Source organism: Trichoderma reesei (genome assembly GCF_000167675.1).
Source record: "Trichoderma reesei QM6a unplaced genomic scaffold TRIREscaffold_5, whole genome shotgun sequence".
Lineage (NCBI taxonomy): Eukaryota > Fungi > Ascomycota > Sordariomycetes > Hypocreales > Hypocreaceae > Trichoderma > Trichoderma reesei.
In genome coordinates, this window is record NW_006711152.1 from 1,236,205 (window position 1) to 1,259,945 (window position 23,741).

The 23,741-nt window shown below is 53.7% G+C and overlaps 5 protein-coding genes across 5 annotated transcripts; 1 reads left to right on the plus strand and 4 right to left on the minus strand.

The window, feature by feature from the left end:
- Positions 1–510: 510 nt before the first annotated feature.
- Positions 511–4,351, minus strand: TRIREDRAFT_76514 (uncharacterized protein; the record flags this gene model as incomplete). The annotated part of the gene is made up of 6 exons (XM_006963878.1): positions 511–1,304; positions 1,370–1,819; positions 1,897–2,148; positions 2,211–3,812; positions 3,888–4,118; positions 4,283–4,351. 6 exons carry the CDS (start codon positions 4,349–4,351, stop codon positions 1,164–1,166), a joined length of 2,745 nt encoding a protein of 914 aa, XP_006963940.1. The 3' UTR covers positions 511–1,163.
- A 733-nt stretch (positions 4,352–5,084) lies between these two features.
- TRIREDRAFT_105623 (uncharacterized protein) lies at positions 5,085–6,418 on the plus strand (the record flags this gene model as incomplete). The annotated part of the gene is made up of 4 exons (XM_006963677.1): positions 5,085–5,140; positions 5,427–6,019; positions 6,092–6,225; positions 6,290–6,418. 4 exons carry the CDS (start codon positions 5,085–5,087, stop codon positions 6,416–6,418), a joined length of 912 nt encoding a protein of 303 aa, XP_006963739.1.
- Positions 6,419–7,017: 599 nt separating this feature from the next.
- TRIREDRAFT_76515 (uncharacterized protein) lies at positions 7,018–13,708 on the minus strand (the record flags this gene model as incomplete). Its single annotated transcript, XM_006963879.1, has 7 exons — positions 13,611–13,708; positions 13,302–13,497; positions 11,549–13,138; positions 11,380–11,479; positions 10,643–10,968; positions 10,171–10,462; positions 7,018–9,991 (listed from the first exon to the last, which is right to left on the minus strand). The coding sequence occupies exons 1-7, from the start codon at positions 13,686–13,688 to the stop codon at positions 7,018–7,020; spliced, it is 5,556 nt and encodes a 1,851-aa protein (XP_006963941.1). The 5' UTR covers positions 13,689–13,708.
- Positions 13,709–14,229: 521 nt separating this feature from the next.
- On the minus strand, positions 14,230–15,323 carry TRIREDRAFT_121048 (uncharacterized protein; the record flags this gene model as incomplete). The annotated part of the gene is made up of 3 exons (XM_006963880.1): positions 14,230–14,931; positions 15,015–15,168; positions 15,276–15,323. The coding sequence occupies 3 exons, from the start codon at positions 15,321–15,323 to the stop codon at positions 14,663–14,665; spliced, it is 471 nt and encodes a 156-aa protein (XP_006963942.1). The 3' UTR covers positions 14,230–14,662.
- A 4,892-nt stretch (positions 15,324–20,215) lies between these two features.
- Positions 20,216–21,093, minus strand: TRIREDRAFT_105628 (uncharacterized protein; the record flags this gene model as incomplete). Its single annotated transcript, XM_006963881.1, has 3 exons — positions 20,216–20,238; positions 20,309–20,908; positions 21,021–21,093. 3 exons carry the CDS (start codon positions 21,091–21,093, stop codon positions 20,216–20,218), a joined length of 696 nt encoding a protein of 231 aa, XP_006963943.1.
- Positions 21,094–23,741: the final 2,648 nt, after the last annotated feature.

Genomic DNA, 23,741 nt, shown 5'->3' on the forward strand with positions numbered 1-23,741 from the left:
AAAGGCGATTTTTCTGTGTTTGGGGACTTTCTGGACAAGGAAGCAAAAGATGAGTGCTCCAAACGGGGAATGCATTCTTCACGGCGTTGTTTTAAATATATCTTGAGATTTGGATAGTTGTATAGACGGCGACAACAAGGGAAGCACGGCACCATTTCGTTATGAGATAGATGTATATACATATGAACTCCCTATGAACATAATTGTACTTCTTGGGCATTTCTAGGAAAGACCTTTAGGCCGACTTTAGGCCAATATTCGGTGAAGACAGGTAGGCGGACTGGTAGTCTTGGGCCTCTTGAAACATCAATCCAGAAGGATTATTGACTTCACTCATTGAGTGACCAAGAGGCAACACATCACGATCTTCTCAAGGCTGCGGTAATTGCATTTAAGATTATCATGTTTGACATGGACATACACTTGGTTAGCAAACAAGTCCTTGAACATAACAAAAAGTCAATTAAACGCTACGGCATGCGCTGCGAGTCGGAAGAAACGTTCCAAACCGCAGTCTCGCTAGCTATAGTTCTCGTGAATGACCTCCTTGTCTCCATTTCCCAGGAGGTTAGGTAATTTTTCTTTCTGTCTCCTGATGTGTTCCCTACTTCCAACCTATAAGTATAAGGTTCTTTCTTAACCCTTTTGACTCCCCCTCTAGCATTCCACTACCTCATCAAAGCGTACATCGTCCTGAAACCCCCTTCGGAAACAAAAAAGATATCTCTGTGAGCCTCTCTCCCTTTCCCTTTCCCCCCCGCGTCACCTGTTTTCGCTGTGTGCGTTCCATGATCCATGATTCGCCGTCCAGTCTAACTCCATCGTACACTGTTCGTGGAGCCGTGATGCATTAAAGCAAAAGAGGAAAAAAGAAACAAAAGGAAAAGCAAAATTAAATAACTTGCAAAGTGTCGTCGTCGTCTTGTTGCGCCGCGTCTACCCGATATGGCCGTGTTTCTGAGGTGGGCAGTAACCACCTCTACTGTGACATGTATATATCTCTTGCGAGAGAAATGAAATAGTGCGGTGAAACTAATAAAAGTAAGGCAGTAAAGGGAAAGATGAGATGCATAAAAGGGAGATAGAAAGAACAACTTTTGGCGAAGAAAAGCGCAATACCTGTGTCTCGCTTCTTGCCTCCGTCATGGGAGCAGAGACTGCCCTTAAAACTCCCAGTCATCCGCGTCCTCGACAGACTTGATGGCCCATCGGAACTTGTCTCGGAGAGTCTTGGAGAAGAACTTCTCAATAGGAACGTCGAACTTCTTCGAAAACACTACCGTCAGACGAGGGTCGATGTAGTTCTGCGGCCATAAGGTTAGTATGGTTGTGTTTGCTGCGACAATAAAAGTGCTGAGCGGAAACTTACAATCTTTGAAGTGCTCAGCGCAACCTCCTTGTTGCCGTCGCGGTCTTCGGCCTGCGTCTCCAGAATCCTGATGCGCTCGTCAATCTTGTCAATGGAAGCCAAGAGTTTCTCTACTGTCACGCCCCTGCCTTCGGCTTCGACCTTGTTGGTTTTGTTCTCCTTCTTGAACTTGGCCTCGAGTTCCTTGACGGCCTGGAGGCGCTCTTTAAGCTCCTTCTCCGGGAGAGGTCGTTCCTTGTTGGCCTTGAGCTTCTCGTTGTCCTTCTCGAACTTCTTCGTGATCTTGGTGCGCTGCTCCTCAATCAAGAACTGCTGATGCTCCTTGATCCACTCGTCGTCGAGATCTTCGTCCTTCTCAAACCAGGCCGCACCCTTCTTCTTCTTCTGGGTCGGGTCAAGGTCGAGAATCATCTTCTTGGTCCGCCACTTCTGATACCTGAGGCCCTTGATCTGATGAATGAGTTAGCATTGCTCTCGCCCCTTTACTGCTGAACAGATAGAATGACCACAGCAGGAACATGACTTACCCGATCTCCAAGCTTCTGCATCTGCTGCTCGTGCGATGCGCCAACAGTTCGCTTGTGATTACAAAGAATGGCCACCTTGCGGTTGCAGTCATTGTAAAGCTTCACTCTCTCTGCAATGGTGCCTCGAGAGCGCGGATCTTTCCCAAGTTCCTTGAGCAGCTCGGACATGGTGTAGGACGCGTTGTAGGTACGGAAGACCTTGGCAGTCAGTCCGGGCATGTAGCTGTTGAGATGCTTGTTCAGTTGAGACGTCTAGCAAACATGAGGTTAGCATGCAATACCGCTACCGGTAAACGGGTTATCTTGTAGCTTACGTTGAGGCGATCAAAGAGGTCATCGCCGTCCGTCTTGGGAGCCTTCTTGAACAGCTTGAGGTTCTTGAAGACCTGCGGATCAACACGTGCCGTTTCATTGTACCTAATGCTGTCTTTACCCAGGAAGTCGAATGTGACTTGGTCCGGAGGCTGCAAGGAGATGTGCTCGTATTTCAGCGAGCAGCAGCCAACGGTATCTGCTTCGTTTTCCGTGTCCTTCTCGTTTCCAGCTCTGAGAGCAAGCTTGTCGATCAAGTACATGGCCGTTGCCCTCTGACGGTCCGCCATCACCTCGCTCTTGAGATCCTTGGTGTAGTCCCGGCGGATCTTGTCAATGTGCTTTTTGAGCTCACGAGCCTTCTCAAACTTCTTGAAGTCACTCTGTCCTTTCACATCGCTAGCAGCCCCCAGCATGACGTACTTGTAGGCGCCGTTGATGTTCTCCTGCCACATGGCAAGCCACGTAGCCTTCTGATCGTGCTGGACAGCCTTCCACTTGTGTCCGGCCGGTGGCTCGGGAACCTTGGCCTCCTTGCCGATGTTGATGGTGATCTGCTCCGGCATCACTCGGGCCTTGACTTTGCCAGTCTTGGGATGTTCGCCTCGTCCACGAAACAAGCTGGGAGGTTCCACTCGGAAGTTGCCTACTTTTTGCTTCCTTCCGTCCCACATGCAGTAGAGATAGGGAGCCTCGAGCTTATCTTTCTCAGCCTTGAGAGCCGCTTTCTCCTCCTTGGTCATGTTCTTCTTAGCCTCGATCTTTGCCGTCCAGTACTCATGGATCTTTGAGAAATCGCACTTGTCCAGGCTCTTGATGTCGACTTTGTTGCCTTTGGCGTCCTTTGCGCCACCTGACTTCTTGATGTATTCGGAGAAATCGGCAAAGAAGTTCTTGCGGAAGGTGGGATTCTCAAGGTGATGTGAGGACGCGGGCGTCATCATGGCTACCCAGAAAGTGGCAACCTCCTCTGCTTCGGGCGCGAGGGTGACGGGTTGGCCATCGTAGTACATCTTGACGTTCTTCGGAAGGGGTTCGTATTCCGGCGCGAAGAGAACTCCGTTGTGCTCGAGGGTGGTCCACTTGATGCTGTCGTCCTCCTTCTTGGGCGCGTTCCACCACTCGAATTCCTCCTCATCCGCTTCTTCGCTGGGCTCCTTGGACTTGGCCTTCTTGGTATCCTTTGCCGGAGTGGCTTTCTTCCCCTTGGCCGAAGCAGAAACTGATCTCGACTTCTTGGAAATGGGAGCGTCGGAGTCAGACTCGTCCTTCTTCACTCCGGTGGACTTTCTCTTCGCAGCTGTGCCATTTGATTGCCGCTTTTTGGCTGCGATGGGCAGATCGTCATCCGATTCGTCCTTGACGGCCCTCTTCGGTGCCGGCTTGGCCTTGGCCTCCTTGGCACGGATAGCTTTGGCCTCCTTGTCCGCCTTCTTCTCAATGTCAGCCTTCTTCTTCGCGAGCTTAACACCCAGAGGTTGCTCATCGTCAGAGCTCTCGGGCAGCGCGGTCTCCTTATATGAGGGCGGCAGCTTCTGCGACCTAGCCTTGACCATGGGCTCGTCATCCGAATCGGAGTCCTGATTTGATCGCTGTCGTTTCGCCTACATGCCGATGCCGTTAGCTGATCGTGCCTCCCTAGTGTCCTTGTCATCGTCATGAAGAAGGGCATCACCTACCAAAGGCTCGCCATCGCTTTCCGATTCTTCCTTGTATGACTTCATCAGGGAGCCTCGCGATTTGCGCTTGGAACCGTTGGTCGCCGTCGAATCCACATCCATCTCGCCATTCTCGACAGGTCCATTACGGATGGACAGTCCGGCCATCCCAGAGCCCTTCGCGGAGACGGACTTATCCAGGGCGATGTCTTCGGCGCGAGATATCTTGGAGGACGACACTAGAGTTGATGCCTGCGATTAGCCAAGTGCCAATGGTTCGCTTACTTGCGCCGCGATTGGACATGGGATCGATGCGTCTCATGTAAGCGCTGGCGCAGTCGCGTGGGTTCAGGAAGTACTTGGGGTCGAGAAACCGAAGGAATCGAAAAGAAAAGAAATCGTCAACATGTCTAAACTCGGGACAACTTACGACGGCCGTTTGGCCTGGCGAGAGGCCGGTCATCGTCTGAGCTGTCGGAAGCCATGGCTTGCAGCGAAGACCAGCTGGCACTCGGCGAACGCAAGGCTCTGAAAGAGGCGCGAGCGACGAAGGGAATGCGAGAGCCGCGATTGGCAAGCGAGAAGCCGAGGGAAAGTCGGCAGAACAGAGGGGAGAACAGATCTGCGAGAGTCAGAGCAGGCTGGCGAGAAGTGAACCTCGACAGCCCCGGGGCGAAGCAGAGCCTGAGGAACGCAGAAGAGCTGGGCGGAAGAGGAGGGCAAGAAGAATGGAATCGCCTCGTGTTTTCGGCCGGCTGTTGAAAAAGCCTTATGCATCTACCTAAGTAGTCGTCTACAGCGCCTGCGTCTCGAGACGGGATATAGCGATAGTGGACTGGCCCACCGCACTATCGCTATAACGGGGGGCTCATCGCGATTGGAGGCTTAACACTTTTGCGAGCAAAGCGCTGCCAGTGGCGTTAGTGCAAGGGCGAGGCTGCACCACCCACCACAGCTGGCAATCGCGAGGGTACAGACCGGATGTACCTTTACAGAGGCACAGAAGCACAGAAGGTACAGAGGTACAACACACTTTGCGGGACCCGTGCTTTCCCGTCGATTTGCCGGCAAAACGAGCAAAACTGCAATCAATCGCTCACCACCTCCGAGCTGCATCCCCACGAACATCCCCGTCTCTCCAATTGATCCTCCCCCCGTCACGATCAATTGGGTCTGCGCCGGCCAGAGGGCTTCGATCAACCGTCCACTCCTGCCAGAATGTTGTCCAGGGCTGCCCGACCGGCTCTGCGCGCCGCCGCTGCAGCTCCCTCCCGGTGAGTTTTTCGCTCTCTCTCTCTCTCTCGTTTGTGCCCACTTTGGCATCTATAAGAAATTTGTTATAGCCGCGGGACCAAAGGTTTGCGCGATCCGTGAGGCGGCACGACATGAACAAGCCCAGCATGAAGGAGGGACAAGGGAGCACATGATGAGCATTGAGGAGAAGATAGGAGAAAGGAGGACACGAGGTGGAAGGAGGAGAAAACACAAACATCAAAAAAAAAGCGTCATTATCCTGCGGTTCATGGAAACACTAACAATGGAATGCTTCTTTTACACCAGAGCTGCCGCCGCTGGCCCCAGCACCGCCGCCACCTATGCGACGCTCCGTGAGATTGAGACCCGTCTCAAGTCCATCCGCAACATCGAGAAGATCACAAACACGATGAAGGTCGTCGCCTCCACCAAGCTCACCCGCGCGACCCGCAGCATGAACGACTCCCGCAAGTACGGCGAGGCGTCCAACGAGGTCTTCAAGTCGGCCGAGACCGCGGCCGCCGAGGCCGAGGACAAGAAGTCGCTCGTCATCGTCTGCTCCTCCGACAAGGGCCTCTGCGGCGGCATCCACTCGGGCCTCAGCCGCACCATCCGCCGCATGTACGCCGAGCAGCCCTCGGGCTTCGACCTCGTCATCATCGGCGAGAAGTGCAAGGCCCAGCTGCAGCGCACCAACGGCAAGGAGATCCAGCTCTCCTTTGCCGGCGTCGGCAAGGACATCCCCACCTTTGCCGATGCCCAGGCCATCGCCGACCAGATCGTCCTGCTGCCCACCGAGTACACCGACGTCAAGATCCTGTACAACAAGTTCATCAACGCCACCAGCTACGAGCCTACCTTTATTGAGGCATTTTCCGAGGAGGCCATTGCCCAGTCCCGTATGTCATCACTCCTCGAAACGCTGCTATTACGCTCTTTTTTTTTCTTTCACTAACACTCTCGGAAAACAGCCAACCTCTCTGCCTTTGAGGTCGAGGACGAGTCCCTTGGCAACCTGCGCGAGTACAGCCTGGCCAACTCCCTCTACTGGGCTCTTGCCGAGGGCCACGCCTGCGAGCAGTCTGCCCGACGAAACGCCATGGAGGTGAGCTTTGACAACCCCCTCAATCAACGGCTTTTTCCAGCGATGCTAACGAAAAATCCCGCAGAACGCTTCCAAGAACGCCGGTGAGATGATTGGCAAGTACCAGATCCTGTACAACCGCACCCGACAGGCTGTCATTACCGGAGAGCTGGTCGAGATTATCACCGGTGCCATTGCTTCCGAGGAAATGTAAAAAAAGAAAAAGAGAGAAACATAATATACACATAGTCTTCTTTTATTATTTTCCTCTTTCTTTTTTTTGTACTTGGTAGAAAGCAGAGCTACATATTCTAAAAAGAACTGGCGTGCCGGAGAACCAACAAAAAAAAAAAAACACAATCCTTGTATTAACAAAAGCGAGAGGTTACCCCAGTGCGGTGTCTCCCTCAAAAGTCAAGTGTATCGAAGCCACAAATAAAATTTCCTTGGTAGACAGACCACAAAGCATCACGAGTTGGAATCACGGCAGAGACACAAGCTACTTGTCAAAGCCAGATGACGAGATAAATGATTGATTCAAGTGGATTGCCTCATATGATATGTACGCGATACCTCGCTTACAGCCATCCAGTGCGTGTTTATCCGGCCATGGAACCAGAGGCTGAATCGACTCTCTCTCTCTCTCTCTTCGTGCAAAACCACTTTTTTTGTATCAACGGGGGTTTCTACAAATCCTGCGGGACCCAACCATCCAAACGCCACATATATACAGCCATCAAGCAAGTTTTAAGCCAGACAGGATATGGACGACGAGACCACAGAAAACCAGCAATTCCAGTAGTCTGCATTACTTCATGCATCCGCGTCGGTATCTCCGCCCTCGGCATAACTTACATTCTTCGCCCTCCGCTTCTGCGCCATCGTCGAAGACGCATCCTCGGGGCCGCCCTCCTCCTCGGGGCCCGGCACGCTGGGATGCTCCTCTTCGTACGCGGCGCGCAGGGCCATGGCCTGGCGATCCCACTTCTCCGCCAGCTCATTGTACTCCTGCATGGCTTCGAGATAGCGCTTCTTCTGCTCGGCGACCTGCTCTTCGTACGGCCTCTTTTGTTCCGGCGTCGCCTCTTTCCACATGCGGGACGTCATGATGCGGACCTCGTTGGGTATGGACCGGCCCCTGCCGGGCTTGCGGCTCTCTTCGCATCTCTTCTTGGCGGCCTCAAAGTGAGCCTTGCTGAAGAGGATGTAGGCGCTGCCGGCCACCTTGTTTGGGCGGAGCGGTCGCTCGCCAATCTTCGAGAGGACATGCTCCCAGACCTCGATTTCGTATGCCTCCAAGCGTGCCTGTCGGGGATCCTTGGCCGCCTCCTTACGTTTGCGCAGCAGTAGTGAGTCCCTCGGGAGCACAAGAGGCGTCGGCACCTCGATCGGACCGATCATTGACTCCAGAACCTCGGAGGCGGCCCGCAGTCCCGACAGATAGGCGCCGTGAACGGTCGCCGGGTGCGTGCCGATGGTATGCTCTCCGGCGAAAAATAGGTTGCCTGCAGGCTGGGCCATGACATTGTAGTCGTCTGGCTGCATGTCGGGGGCGGCTGAAGAGTAGCTGCCTCGGGCAAACCGATCGGACCCCCATCTGGTAACCACCGTTTCTATGGGGTAAGGAACGTCTTTGCCAAAGACGCTCCTCAAGATGTCTGTGGCTTCGGCGACTAGGCTGTCATTGCTCGTATGCTCCGTATCAAAGCCAGCGTCTCCGGCCATCAGTGCGATGAGGCAGGGCAGACCCGTGGTGTTGGTGACGTTGAACCACTGGAAGAAGCGTCCGCGGTTCGTGCTGTAATCCTGCTGGGATGTGCTATGCCGGTTGGGCGCATCCCTGAGCACGCCGAAGATGTGCCTGTCTGAATCCCAAAACACCCTGTCGTAGAGCAGCACCACCTTGTTGAGGATGCCGAAGCCCAATCGGCGAACTGCCTCCGCCTTTTCGGAAGGCAACGGCGGCTCAAATTGAATCGTGCCTTGCTTGAGGACGCCAAGAGGTATGGTGCAGACGACAGCATCTGCTTCTACTACCGTGCCATCTTCGCTTTCAATGCTGGCGGGGCCGTCGAAGCCTTCGCCATGATAGGTGATTTTCTGCACGGCAAACTTGGTCTTCACTTCGAGCGGCGACGGACACTGGAGCAGGCCACGGGCAACGCTCTGGTACCCGCCGACGACCATGGTGTGGTGACCCTCCCATTCGTTGCCTGCATCAATGTCCCAGAGGCCGAGACTCAGGTTGTGCAGATTGGTGGCGTTGCTGTACTCTAGGTTGGCAATGTGCCAGTTGATCAACCGGTGATCTTGCGCGTTCAGGTCGACGATATTCTTGTACTGGGTAATGGCGTAGTCCAAGACAGATCCCAATGTTGCCCCTTCCAAAGCGGTGGCTTGGGTCAAATCGAGGTTTGCCTTGTCCGCCGCCCCGGCTTTGATGTTCCAGCCCATCAGCTTTGCCTTTTCTGATGCCTTGATGGTCCCAGGAACCCCGGGCTCGGTGTGCACCCGGCCCGTCAGCTTGTCTGCAGAGACCGGAACCATGTTCACGGTCTCGGGTACGTTCTGCTGGGACACTGAAGGGGCATCGGGTAGCGCGGCGGTGGCCTCCTCAGCTTGTATGATGGTCTTGGAACCATCTCCAAGGCTATCCCGACCCTCGTCGAGCAGGTCACGGTTGCCTTCAATCACCTTGGAGGGCTGGTACTTGTACTTGAACTCGCTGACGCGATCTAGACAGTCATTGTAGAGCTTCTCAACCAGGAGATCCCTTACTGGGTCTACTGGTTTGCCATTGCTGTCATAGATTGTGGTCTCGGCTGTAAGGGCGTGGTAGGGTATGCCCAGTTGTCCACGAACGATGACATTCAGGGGATTCCCGCGATCAAAGCCCGTGATGATCATGCCGCCCATTTCGGCCGTATACCTCTTGCCCTTGAACTCGGGTTCACTCGTGGCAGGCCTTGTCTTAAACTCGCGGGAATATACTCTGCCTCCAACTCGGCCTCTACCTTCGAGAATGACCACTTTTGGCAGCTCCTCTCCTCTTGAGTAGAAATGGCTGGCGTGCTGCTTAAAGAGACCATCTAGCTGCCTTGCGCAAGACAGACCTGAAATGCCCGCTCCAATGACAGCAATGGTCTTTCGCTTCTTTGTAGGTGGCTCGTTCCCCCTAAAGTCGGGCTGGGGCTCAGGCAGCTGTACGCAGCCATAGTTTATATAGCCACGACGAACGAGCCAGTCGTAGCATACGCTCGCGGCGTCGAACCATCGAGCATTGGCACATCCGACCGCCTCTTGCCGCGTTACGCCGACCGACGGCTGCTTCATCCACATGCGCAGTATGCCGTTTCTGATGTTCAGGTATGTCGTAACCTGAGAGTGGGATATATGGTGGCGTAGAAATTGATACTCTTCGGGATGCAGAGCGTACGGGTTGAGCCGTGATGATTCGGCCGCGGCGATGCACTCGCTGGCATATTGGTAGGACGGGATGTCTGTCGGGATAGATGACTTCGGTCGAACATTGAAGGTCAACCGTTCGATATCATGGCGGTAGGATGACGAGGCCGAAAAAGTTTGTGTGATCCCACCGATCTGTGGGCGGCTAGGTATCTCAGTCTCGATAGGCGTTGTGGCTTTACTAGAGACAATGGAAGGTGAAGATAGAACCTCTGAAAGGTCCGACAAGGAGGAGTGCGACGAAGTGAACGACTGAGCAATGGCGTCTTCTGTAGGCTCGGCTGGCAGCGGGATATCGTCGCCGTGCTGGAGCTTCTCATCACTACTCGGGTGATGGAAAAAGTCAATCAATTAGAACAGACTTGGACAAACTGAACGGAAAAAGAGAAATGGACAAGGAGGATAAAAAAAAAAGAAAGGAAGATGATGCTTCCCAAGAGATGGAAAATTTGTGATTTTCTTCTTCTCAATTGGGTGGATAGACGGTTGGTATAGACTCACTCCGTGTCAAGATGCATGCTGGAAGACTCTTCCGTGTCATGGTTCGATAAGCCGCTGCTCAAATCCATATCTTCCGACTCCATGTCTTCCGTCCACACAACAATCTCGGGCGCCACCTCCGACGACTCATCCGACGAGCCCAGCCCAGACACCCGGCGAGAGCTCAAGACACTCTTGGGCGACGCCGTCACCTGGCTCTGGCTCTTGGCGACGGACTCGGCCGCTAGGCTTGATATCGAAGAGGAAGAGTCCGTGTCTTGCGTGGGGTGCGAGAAGGTCGGTCCAATCGGCACTTCCTTTTCTAGGCTGAGATGACTCTCGACAACAGTTGCCATGGCGAGTGGTCTGTTCCGGCCCAGGCGCCTGCTCTGACAGCGGCTGGGGGTTGTGGTCGGTGTCGATATATGAGAGACTGTGCGGATGTCGGGATGGAGAGACGGTGATCATCGACTAGGACACTCGGCAGTATGACAACCATACAGCATGACGCTGGGCAGACGCATCATATGATGGGGGAATCTGCCATGAGAACCTCCTGTCTTGTCGGGGTTGTCAGCCAAGCGGACCGGGTTTGCTCTCACTCGCGGCGTATATAATACCTGAACCCAGGAATGTGTCTGTAAGCGGCACGATAAGTCGTCTGGAGGGTTCACTGGCTCAGGAGCGTATCTAACGGGACAGAGGCCATAGGGCTGCGATGCAACAGCGGGACGAGCCGGGATCAATGATTCTCGGGCTGCGGAACAGGCCTTCAAGTGGTAATAGACCGACTTCAGCGGTGCCGCGGATTGTATTTTACTCCAAGGAAGGGCCAATGAGCAGGAAATAATAGAGCCATCAGCTCATCGCGGCCCCTCAAGAACGCTGAATTCAGGGAATAGGCATGGTCACGTGAGCGCAGTCAGTCCAATCGCGATGCTCGCTGCTGTGGGGCGCGCTCTCTCTACTGGAAGTAATCCGCCGGGCATCTCGCGACGATGAACTTCAGACCACTCTGGCATCAGCGACGAGGCAGCCCGATTGACGTTCCAAAGGGAGGGGGGAGTAAGAGGAGGAAAGAAAGACCGCAAGTCATATCAAAATGTTGCTCAAGATGCTCTCATGCCCCGCCAACGACACTTTAGACCCTCACCGAACCAGTACGCCGCCAACTCCCAAAACATCGTATCTCGACTCCGATATCCGTCCGCCTAAGGGCTGCTGGGCAACGTCGGCTCCTTGCGCGCGAACGCTTCTTTCTCGATTGCCGCGTCCATCATCCTGTTTCCGCTGATGATAGAAGTTGTGCAGATGACAATCTTTCTCCGACCTGGGGAGGATATACATGTTAGCCGTGAGTGCTGACCGGGCTCATACCACACCTTTGATTGCTGCTTACTCTCTTCCTGCTTCGCGATGAATCTCAACGCGGCAATTTCCGTGAACGTCACACCTCCGACAAAGACGACAAAGACTGTCTGCTTCTGCCCGCTGCCGGACAACAGGGCCCTGGCCTTGACGGCCTTATCCTCGCCCTTCTGAAGCTCATAGAAAGTCTGCCCCCGAACGTGCTTGACAGCCTCATCGAATCCGTGCCATCCTTGTGTTCCCGCCCCCGGGGCAACGCTGCTAGCATTTGCTGCGCCATTGCCCTTGGTTATAGACAGCAGGTACTGCTTTTGAAGAATGCATTGCACAAGTCGGATGGAGAGAGGGGCATAGCCGCTGTACACGTATGCGATGTCGTTGGGATCGTCCTCCTGCACTTCGTCGACAATCAGGCGTAACTGCTTCCGTAGATATGCGTAGTTGGTTTTGGTCCCGTCAGCGCCAGAATTGGCTGTCATTGGTATCATTCCCGCAAGCGGAGACGAGCGTGATAAAAACAGCTGCAACTTCTCCAGGTTGTTGAGCGTGAGGAGGTGCTGGTAGCCGTATCCTTGAAGTATAAGTCGCTTGAACTGCTCCAAGTCCTTGGGCTTGATCCCTCCGGATATGCACGAGTATATGCAGAGTAGCCGAAGAGTCTCTCGCAGGGGAGCCTCTCTGGCTATCAGCTCTTCGATGCCGTCGAATTGCGACGACGGATCGGCACCAGCAGCGAGATTCTGCTGGACCTCTAGAAGGCCCTTGAACAGATCCGTCCGCGTGTGTTTGATAATCTCCTCTGCGAGACCCGTGTGTATCCTTGCGCTCTGATGCTCTTGCTGGTAGCCGGGTAGCTGGCTCACGAATTCCTTGAGCTCGGCAATCGTTTTTGTCTTGTGCTTGCTCTCGTAATCGGACTGAACCTTTTGCAAGCGCCTGGCGACCTTATTGAGAAGCCCGCCGACGATGGCAAAGTTGGCGTTTCGCAGCTGCTCGTATAGTTTGTCGCTGGAGTCGAGCTGGACCGTCCGCTTTCGACTCTGCGATGTGGCTGTGGAAGACTGTGCTGGAGCTCCCACAATGGTCGTGTCAACCTTGGCCTGGTTATTCTGAATTTCAAAAATCTCATCAATGAGGCCCTCATACGTCAGCTGTGTCAGCAGCGGCGTGACGAAGTCGACCTCGCGGTCAATGATAATGACGCTTTCATTGGTAGTGCTGGGGGTGAGCGCCGTCTTGACATCGCTTCCGTCATCGCCAGCCAGCCGTTCCTGGCGCATGCGCACGAGGAGGTCCGCCACCCGCTTCGCGTTGTCGCCCTTGCCGATGATTCTGGGAAACAGGCCGTGGTTCTGCTGCACCTCCATGAGCGCCTTGGCCATCAGGAAGTTGGGGGTGATGTCCTTGGACAGGTAGAGGTCCTTGAAGGAATCCTCCAGCTCGAGCGATAGAACGTCATCTTCGAGTGGGAAGAAGAGCAGCGGCAGCTCCGAAATGTTAATGTCGCCGAGGACGCCGGCTTCCTCGAGCAGTTGGTCGGACACGAGCGTGCGCCGGGGCACCCAGAATATGTGAAAGTCGTGCGTTGTCTGACTCTCCCGCTGTATTCGTTTGATCTGAGCTGGAGGGGTAAAACTTGCGTCAGCTCACTCAGCCTACAGTCCAGAGGGCTACGTCTCTGCCGACGAGCAGTTGGTTCTTCTTCTACATGGAATTGGAGAGCACCATTGGGCAGAGCTTGAAACAGCCCTGATATCTCATGCGCACCGTGAGTCGCGTCTTACCTGCTATGGCCTCCGCATGCCGGCCGCACTCTCCTCTGGCGACAAAGACGACATTGCGCTGGCTCGCATCCACATTGTTGTTCTCGAGGATGAAGAACTTATCGACGCCGTACTCCTGCAGCGTGGCAACCTTGACGATGGTGCCGATGGGACCGACCAGGCTGCGGTCAAACACGAGGTTCTTCTTGCCGCGGACCTACAGAGGTAGAGATGCGTTAAAAGCTGTGTGTTTAGTAGCCAGCTAGGCTTCCAAGGCCGAGAAACGAAGAGGACGAGAGGGATGGGAGGGGGTTAGTGAGCCTTACTTACACCCTCGAGCAGGTAGAGCAGGTCCTTGCGCGCTTTGCCCCGGACCTGCTCGGTGCTGAATTCCGCGCGCGGCGCCATGATTGTGCAAGGCGGGGAGCGGGTTGAGGCAGCTCGGGAGCTCAGTTTCCAGTGGCAGGTCGCAGAGGCGCGAGGTTGTATGTAGCTGGATGGAGCTCAAGGTGCCCCAAAACCCCCCCCTGGCCAGGGCGGTGAAGCGCCTGCGGGGAGCCCCGCAGCTCTGCCATTGCGGCAGCGGGCAGCTGATTGAATGCTGTTCAGCCACTGAAACGCGGGCTGCTGTCACTATAAACAGCCCTGGAGAGAGCTAGCTGGCAGTTTAGCGGTTCATTTGGCCTGTGGTTGGCAGACGACAAGCCGAGGGACGACGTCATATGTTGCATCGGTTGGGCGTAGCGTTGGATGGAAGCCAGTCATGCCACTTTATGGGAATTCCTCCCATGAGCAGCTGCCACAGCGAAAAGGTGCATGTTGGTATCTTTGAAGCATGTATCGATACTGACGACGATGCATATGCAAGGGAGACCATGGGCAAGAAGTAGAGTCAATTCTATGATCGTTGCGAATCCCTAGTGGCGTCCTAAAAGAAAAAAGGTTGGATGAAGCTTTACATGACAGGAGCTCCTCCTCGCCAGCCTCCGGACCCCAAAGTTGCGCCGCTGTGCATGCGCCTAAATGCCCCCTCGCCGCCGATTTGGTATGACCTGTTGCGGTGGACTTGGCGAGCATGATAGCATACTCCACGATAGCTGCAGGTATAGATGAACAGGACGATAGAAGAGAAAAAAGACCATCGCTCAAAGCCTCAATAACCAGCAGGATCTGATCCTGTGATTAGCCGTACCAGATGCATGCAAGGACCCGTGACCTCCCCCCCAGTGAGTGATTGCGTCAAGACAACAAAGATGGACGCAGGAACAAAGAAAGAACGCCAGATGAGCCTTTCGTGGCCGCTAAATCAATGCAAGAGTCCTCCAAGAAGAAAGCCAAAAACATCCCGAGAGAGCCGCGTTATCCATGGCCGAGGGGTGGTACTACACAGTATTATCGTGATATAGAAACTCAATGTCTCGGGGTCGCTGCTTGTTCCCCCGCACAAACTCCTCGTCGCCGGGCGGTCGCTCGTTCTTGGTGTTGCTCGTCAGCATGCTCTGTATGCTCATGCAGACGCTCTCGGCGCTCTGCACGGGGCTCCAGCCCTGGTTCCCCAGCAGATCGAGGCATATTATTCCGTTCGAGTAGATGTGTGGGTGGATGGGGATGGGGCGGTTCGGTCTCTCTATGAATGTCACTTCGGGGGGTTCTTGAGAGAGTAAGATTGTTAGTTTCGGCAGCACATGCGAATGCGGAGAGCCGGCAGATGAAGGCTTCTGCCTGCCTACTTACCTATGGGATAAGTGTCGGAGAAGACGAATTTCAGGCGGAAGATGTTGCCGTCGTAGATGGGGTTGCTGTCGAGGACGCGGATATCGAAGAGCCATTCCTTGAGGTCGTTGCCTTCCACGAGCTCGATGCCAGGCGGCAGGCCAAACTTGTCTATCTGTGGGCGTTGTCAGCGCTTCAAGGTCGTTTGGTATTGATGCGAGACGCCTCCAGCAAGCGACGACGAAGACGGAGGGAGTCTGGACGGGGAAAAGGGCTACCGACCTTCTGGCGCTCCTTGGCCACTCTCTTATTTCGCATGCCCGTGGCCATGTTGTGCTTTGTTGTCTGCTGAAAAGAAAGTCTTCTGAGGGGCGCCGCCACTGGCAAGTCGACGACTGCTTGAGTTGGGTGGATAAGGCAAAGAACCTGTAGTGATGTCTGCGCCAACGCGAAGTTGCGAGTAGTCGTACCGACGATGATAGATCGCCAGATGGTGCATGTGGTTTAAATGCGTCGGAGGGGTCTTGGAGGCGGCAGTTGCGGGTGTGGCGCTGGTGCAGGCGCAGCAACCCTCCAGCCGTGGGCTCCCTGTTATTAGTACCTTACCTTACCTCTACTACTTCCTACTGTCACTGTAGGTAGTATCAGATCATGGACGGCATGGATGGATGGAGCAAAGCGCAGCTGCCTGCAGCATTCCGGGCCGTCTGTCGTGTCACTGGGCGCTTTGAGCCCGCCGGCGTCTTTTCAGTGTCGCAGTGAATGATTCAGATTCCAGGTCACATGTGGTATGTCGACTTAATATGTATGTAACTGTAGGCTGTTGGCCCTGGGCGGTTTGATGCCCTACATACACGGCTGTGTTACAGCGACGTTTTCCCCGCGCAGCCATTCAGAGGCCGGCTCGACATCCAAACGGGATCTGCAGTCTTAGGTACCCAAGGCATTACAGCGTCATCCACATGTACTTGGGCGCCTAACGGGCGAGTAAGCGCTTGTCGATGCATGCGTCGCAGTTTATCGACTTGTTAAGACTCAAAATGCTCAATTGCTAGGTACCTTAAAAAAGTACAGCGGCTACATGTACGAAGTATGAGTAGTATTTTTGATGTGCAGCGTTACAGGTGCATCAATCCCGCTCTTGTCCATAAATCCCAAGTCCTCTCCTCCACATCAACGAAGCGGCCGCCCGGTCACCCATATATCCGTCCCAGCATATTCCTCCCATTCAGCATCCATATCGAAATGCCCAAGCAAATCAGTCTCCCATCTCCCCATCCACCCCTTGACAACAACCACATGCTGCTTGCTGGCGAAGACCAAATTCATCTCCCGAGTGAGGGCGCAGACGACCGAGCCCAGGATGCTCACCCACTCGGGAGGAATGAAGAAATGCCTCCTCACCTCCATGGTGAGATGGAACGTGTCCAAGTCCACGGTGCTGACCCATCTCTCCTTGTGAAGAAATACGAGAGTAGAGTCGATGACGGAGATGATATCGCCCAGTACGCAGCTCAATGCTTGTAGGCCACGTCTCGGTATGGCTTCGACTGCTTGTTCACCAGCAGCGAGGAAGCTGCTCGTGTCCCAGCAGTTCGTGCGGATTCCCGTCAACGGATCAGCCAGCTTCTCCACGACCACACAGTCATTGCTGAGATAGGATGCGTTTGTGGCATACTCTGGCTCGGGAAGCCGCCCATCTCGATACAGACTCAGTGTTCCCTCCGAGGCTCGTGTGAAATCGCGCCAGTAGAAGACATGGCTCCGTGAGTCTTCCAATATGATGAACCTGTCGTCCAGTAAAGGGAACTGCACCGCTCGCCGCAAGTTTGCCGAGCTCCTGGGCACACGCAGGCTCTCCAGCTTTTGCTTGGACGGCAGACTCCAGAGTTCAGACGCAGACAGTGTGATAACGAGCAACCTTTCTCTCGATGGACTCAACAGCATCTGTTCGACGAGATTGCCACATCTGGCTTTGAGCTCGATTCTCGCACTTGCCCATTCGCCTCGCTCATACACAGTCTCGGCAAACACCACGAAGCCATCTTCGTCTCCTGTAATGATCAAAGGTCCCTCAGTGTCCTGGACCATGACAAGGCTGGTTATTGCGCACTTATGTTCTTGGTGAAGCACTGCAATCCGTGACCCATCTAGAGCAGAGAAAGCCACGAGTTCTCCGGATTCTGTCCCACAGAACACGACACAGCCGTTGTCAGAAAGAGCCATGACTGCAATAGAAGCGTTATTGGACCCCGATGCTGCCTGACACTCTCGAGGCAGCAGCTCAGGTTTATGGCAATCGTCATCAGCCGTTGCATCCTCGCTCTCCTCACCTCCCTTCAGGTCAAGCATAGGGAACTCCCATATGCGGCTACGCCGACTGTGGGCACCAATGATGCGATTACCCCGGCTGGCGACCACGAGCGGCGTTATAGGTATTCCAGGATGATCCACTTGACATACGAAATCGAGGCTGACGGCATCCGAAATCCAGACCTTGTATACTTCAAGTGTGTAGGCAGTTTCTCCCAAGCCGATGACCAGATGTTGACCATCCGTAGTCCATGACACATGATTGGCAAATATGTCAGGTTTGTAGTATATCTGGCACATCGTGCTCGTATCGAAAATAGCAAGCCCGCCACCCGTATAGGAAGCTGCGAGAAGATGCTTTGCAGGGCTAGGATTGAAAGAGAACTCCTTTGCAAAATGTGGTCCAGGCGCGTGCAGGACTCCTTGAACAGATCGCTCGTTGATGTCCATGAGATAGATGTCACCGCTACTGTAGAAGGCGACGGCAAAACGCTGCGGACAAGTCTCGTCAGATCTGGCCTCGCATGCAGCTGACGATGGCAAAGGCGCGTCGATACAAATGTTGTCAAATGTACTCCATGGAAGTATGACCGGCTCCTTCGTTTCGAGATTTCTGTTTCATCGTGAGCGAGGGAGGACATATCAAGTCCCAAGGATGGTAAAGCTACTCACCTCTGTTCGGTCAACCCGGACGACGAAACGGTAATGAAGTGGTCCATGCTGAAACTGAACGCCAGAACTGGGCCGCAGTCAAAAGTATATCTGAGAGTCCCTGTCTTGGTGTCCCAAATGGCAGCTTGTCCGGAGCCAGTAGCAGCAAGATATTTGTCTTCACATCCGAAGCCAACCAGCTTCAGCTGCGAGTTCAGGAACTTGACCTCGATGGTGGTTTGAAGCAAGGCCATATCGTAAACAGTGATGAAGCCGGTAGATAACCCGATGGCAGCATGGTGCCTCCCGCACGCAACGACTTCCACCAAGGCTTCATGCTCGACGCACATGAGACATTCGTTCCATTGTTGGTCTCGCGACCCGAGTATCGCCAGTTCTGCGTCTCCAAGGGAAGAAGCATGGCGATGGATCAATGAATCTGTAGGGCAGAAAGGAGGTACTAAGTGGTGAATCGCGGCAGGGCTCTTGAGCAAGGGCTCTCGGAAGTTCAGGACGACCCGTGAAATATCAGAGGTCCAGCCCTTAAGACGCACGATATCGTGGTCCGACCATGTTCCCTCGTCTTTGCCGCGATCGGCATATCTTTCGATATGGAGGGCTGACTGGACGGCAACGCCAAGCTTGCGCCTCTGAGCCAAGCTCTCAATCCAATGGAGCACCCATTCGTCCAAGAATTGAGTGATTGTGCCCGGGTACAGAGGCTCTCCTGCATCCGACTTGGCCAGATGTTGCGAAAAACATTCTGCCGCGTACCAGAGAAAAGAGGATTCGGCACGTTGAGCAGATCGGTCAATTGGTAGATGTTTCGCCAAGTATGCCAAGCAGAGTGCTGCGAGATGTCCATGGTCTTTCGCCGGCGTTATTGCAAACTGCGACGGTAGATCTGCCCGACAAAGGAATTGTCTCGCTGTATCGTGAACAAGATGCAATCTGAGTCTTTGATCGATCATGACGAACTGGCCACATGCAGTAACAGCGGCATGGACCATCTTCTGCGGCGAAGCTCGAATGTCCATCTGCACTGCGCCGCGAAGCTCCTCGATCGTCATCGGCCGCTGTGCCAGAGTTATCCATGTAAGGATGGACTTTGCCAGTTTAGCTCGACGTTTGTCTTTCTCAATGGACTGTAAGATTCTGGCGTACATTTCGTGCAGGTCACTCGGGACTTCCTCGAGAATAGCCTCAATATCCTCATCGGTGAATGCCGTTTCGAGCTCTTTGAGGACCAAGCGGATCCAGACGAACGAGCCGTTGGACTTTTCGACGATTCGGGATATCAAATCATCACCTGTTTCCAAGTGGTTCAGCTGCTCGAGTCTTGCTTTGACGACGGCCCGCATGTCGGAGACTTGTGTCAGGAGATCTGGTTAGCATTCGACTCATTCTTACAGGAAATTTTGTTGATATAGTGAAACAACTGGAACTCACCCGTATGACTTGTATCAACCATCCGTATCGAGACTCGCTGGCCTAACGAAAGCATGCCTTCTTGTATCTCCGGCGTGTGTTGGCTGGCAACAAAAACACGAACATGCTGGGGCAGCTGTTCGAGGAATTGATAGATGTCAGAATCCCCAGAGTACTCGTCAAGCCCATCAATAACCCAGAAGTGAGTCAATGGCGACTTGACATTGAATATGGCCTCTTGAAACAGCTTCCTCCAGATAAGCTTGTCTATTTGGCCCTCCCAAGAAACTCCTCCTTCTTGAAGTCGAGTAATGGCCCTCCGGACTTGTGCGTCCTGCAGCCCCATTTGGAAAGCAATGCTCAGGAAAAGGGTAGAGAGATTGCGCATTTCCCCTTTGCCTCGCTTGATGAAGAAATAGCTGCATCGTATAGGCTCACTCTGCTCGGACAAATAGTCTATAACACGACTGCACATGATGGACTTTCCTGCACCCATCCCGGCCACAAGCCAGTAGATTGGTGGTGATTCAGGATCAAAGAGCGTCCAGCTGCGGAAGCCAGGGTCTTGTATGACCCAAGCGCACGACTCGGGATGCCTGGCGTCGCGATGCATGATCAAATCATCTTCAAACGAATCGTCAACTCCTAAATAAGGACCCAGTCTAGCTTTGGCAACCATTCTAGGGGCTGCACGAGGAAAGTCAGCCACGTTGTCGCTCTTGACAAAAGCCCCGAGACAGCCAGACTCTCGCATTGACGCAAAAGGGGGGCCGGTTCGTCTGGCCAGGGGCGTTTTTACTTACAATTGGACTTGATCATCTCGACCGCAGTCAACAGTGCGTTGCGCAGCTTTCTGTAATTGTGATCAGATTGGTACTTGAACTTGCAAATAGTACGGTGGTCAGCATCCATCAACGACACACTCTCGTTGTCGAAGCCAAGCGTGGCCGAGTGCTTGTCGACAACGAGAATGTTTGAATAGTCCGACATTGGCAGAGACTCGAAGAAGGACCAGAGATGGAGATCCGAGGCGTATTGGTGGAACGCTTCGTTCACCTCTAGCACGGGCCCCGAGTTGGCTACTAGGTCCTTGACGTATGGCTTGGAGACTCCCGTCACTAGCAGCAAGTTGCGCAGGACCTTGCCCAGCTCCGAGCCCCGATGAGGCGTCGCAAGGAAGAACATTGAGTGGAATCTGCTCGCGAGGTCCGCGCAAGCAGGATCCTGTCGGGCCAGGATATACGCCTTCTTGGCCACGCAGCCGCCCATGCTGTGCCCGACCAGCACGATGCCGGCGTCGCTCCGCTTGATGAGCTGGTGGTTCATCATCTCTCCGAGCAGAGACTGGGCAAAGTCATGGACCGACAGGATGCTGGGCGTCCGCTCCCTCCAATCAGCCTCGTAGCCAAATGTGTGGATTCGAACGTGCTCGAACTCGGCATCGGCTGGTAGCCAGTCGCGCGGCCAACAGCTTGCAGGAGCAGGGCCGGAGGAATCGCACCACGTCTTGATCGAGCCTCCGCCTAGGCCGTGGATAAAGATCATTTCCGCTATCACGACTCCATCTGGTGGCTCATACAGAGTGCTTAAGCCCAGGGACCCTTTGCTCTTCTTCGGCTTCGGTGGTGCTTCCACTATTGATGATTTGCGGCGTCTCGAAGGAAGGGAAAAGGTCCCAGTCGGTTTGGAGAGGATGCTGCTCAGCCATGATGGTTTGAGTTGAGATCTCGGGACCTTTAATCAGTCGAATGTGTTACTGTTAGCAGTTGAAGCAGTTGTAGGTAATGTCTCTCTCATGTGTAGAATTGAGGACATGAGACCACGACGTCTGTGCAGAAGCACCCGGGCAGAGGTTTATGTTGTCTGTTCCTCACCTTGGATAAACTTGGTGTGGTGTTAGAGGCTGGAGTACCTGCTCCGGCACTAGAAAGCTCGGTATACATGGCGACCTGTGGGTGCATGCGGCTCATCGTTGCTTCATAGAGTTCTGTCGTTGTAGGTGGTGAAATCTCGACTAATACATATATCACGACGGCATTTGATCGAAGATGAGGAGAAGATTCAAATTGTCGAATTCTATTGATCCCGTCTGGAGAAGAAATAACACATGTGCGAAGCTCGGGTTTCGTAGACTCCGTGGAACTCTCTGCGTAACCGCCTTCTGCTGCAGATACGGTCCATATAAAATAGCCTGAGCGGCTATTGCACCAATATACTCCCAGCACCGATGCAAGACAGAACCAACCGCATAATGCCAGTGTGAATGCTTCGGATCCTTACAGGAGCGAACCGCTATCGAAACGCCATACGATGCACATTGGGATTCAATTGCAGCAAAATGTTGCCGCTGCGGTCAGGACGTCGACTACCTAATAATAGGTATCTTCTTACTTGCAGAAACAGAGCTGATGCATGCAGCTACCTCACCTCGAGCCTAAGGTAGGTACATGTAGTTGATAGAGGATCACCATTGTGGTGCTGGAGAGTTGGTCTCTCTGATTAATAGTTCTACTGGTGACGACGAGAAGATAGGCCGTCTGGTGATCTTCTGTGTTAACAGGATAGGGAAGGAAGAAATCTTGAAGGGAACAGTTGGCTCTCCCATAGGTACTGTCTTTTGTATCAAAAAAAAGTGAGTTAACGATAAATTGACAAGGCAGAATTGGGAAACGCCTCGCAAGATCTCCCTCTTCGGATTGTGGAATACATTAGAAAACTAAGGACGTCATCCAGTAGCACTGCAGGTGATGATAACATAAGACAGCTGCTTCGAAGCGGCTGTCTGTACGGTAAGGAATAGTACTCGCCGGAAATGAACACGTATCAATGACCGAGTACTGCTGATACAATGAGCAAACGGAACGATAATACAACAGCATCATGATGCTGTCGTGGAGGCGCATTGTTAAGAAAGATGGCACAACAAGAGGCACATATGATAACAGACTGTTTCGATAATGCAAGCTTCTCAGAGGGTTTTCACCAATGTTGAATCCTTCAGGTGGTTACATCTCCTCATCACACAGTTTGACCATGAAAGCAATTCCACGTCGTCTCACAGGCGAGGTAGCCGGGAGGCATCAATATCCAGACCGCAGCCTTCACTCAGTAGCAGCATCACATCACATCACATCGCGCGGAATATTTCTATCCGATCAAGGCACGCGACCCGCCCATGAGGCCGCTGAATATAGCCGTTGCGCTCTACTGCAATACGAGTAAGCCACGATATGTAGTACATACGAACAAATCAGCCCTAGATACAACCTTGCTTGCCGATGAGACATCACGGACGCGCCTTGGCTGAACCGGTAACCGCACAAGCACTGGGCATCCCGAAGAGTGCGGCGGAGGCCGCCTGTCACATCTCACGGCTTGGAAGGGCGCCAATCCCGGCCGGCAACAGATTGCATCGGCTGGTGTGCGTGCGCTGGTTTGGCCGCCTCCAGACCGGCTTTGGGCTTTGGACTTTGGGCTCTAAAAGCTGCTGCCGGCCCGATATCTTGGCTGTGTTTTGCCGTTTGGGGATTTTCAAGACCGTAGAGAGACTTTTCCAATTCAACGTGGAAAGGATTCTTGACTGAATAGTGAGGGAATACATAGTTGGGATAGGGGCATTGTTGTCTCACATCGCACTGCCACAAAAATCAGCCGCGAGATAATGAGCAACAGTCCCTCCTTGGCGGATTGTGCCCTTGCATCGCAATACTAGTCGGGCAGTCACTCTACTACCTTGTAATAACCTTACCTACCTATACATTTGGCGTGTGGGGGGTTGCCGGTTTGCTCGAGAAAAGAAGCCCAACAGAGAGCACTTACATGGTTGATGAGGCATGGACTGCTTTCTTCACGCGCATTTTCGTCCCTTGTCTAAACCCGTCTGTCTCCAGGATAAAAATTCGAGAACTTCTTCACTTGCAGTTGCAACAGGAACCTGGACTCACCGTACCAAAGCCTCGACTGTCCTCGTCCAGTCAATCGGCAATTGCAAGATACCTAGAACTTGACAAGGCAGGCAGCTCGAGCCTTCTGGTGCTCAATAGGGGTGCTGCCCCTCCCGCGACGCTTCTACCCACCAGCCATGTCAGAGTACGAGTACCTGTGCGGTACCTACGAGCCGCCTCGACGGCCTCGCCCCCCCTCCAGGCCAGGCTCTCGATACCTACTAGGTATCAACCCACATGCAAAATAGCCTTACATACAGCAGCAGCAGCGCAGGCCACGGATCGCCCACACGTCTTTTCCCTCCCCCATGTCCGTTCTCCACCAAGTATCCCTATGTACAGAGCTAGTGCCCCTATGGCTGACGGCCGGTCTCCATTCGATTTGATGTTAGTAGCACCTGTGCCCAGTAGG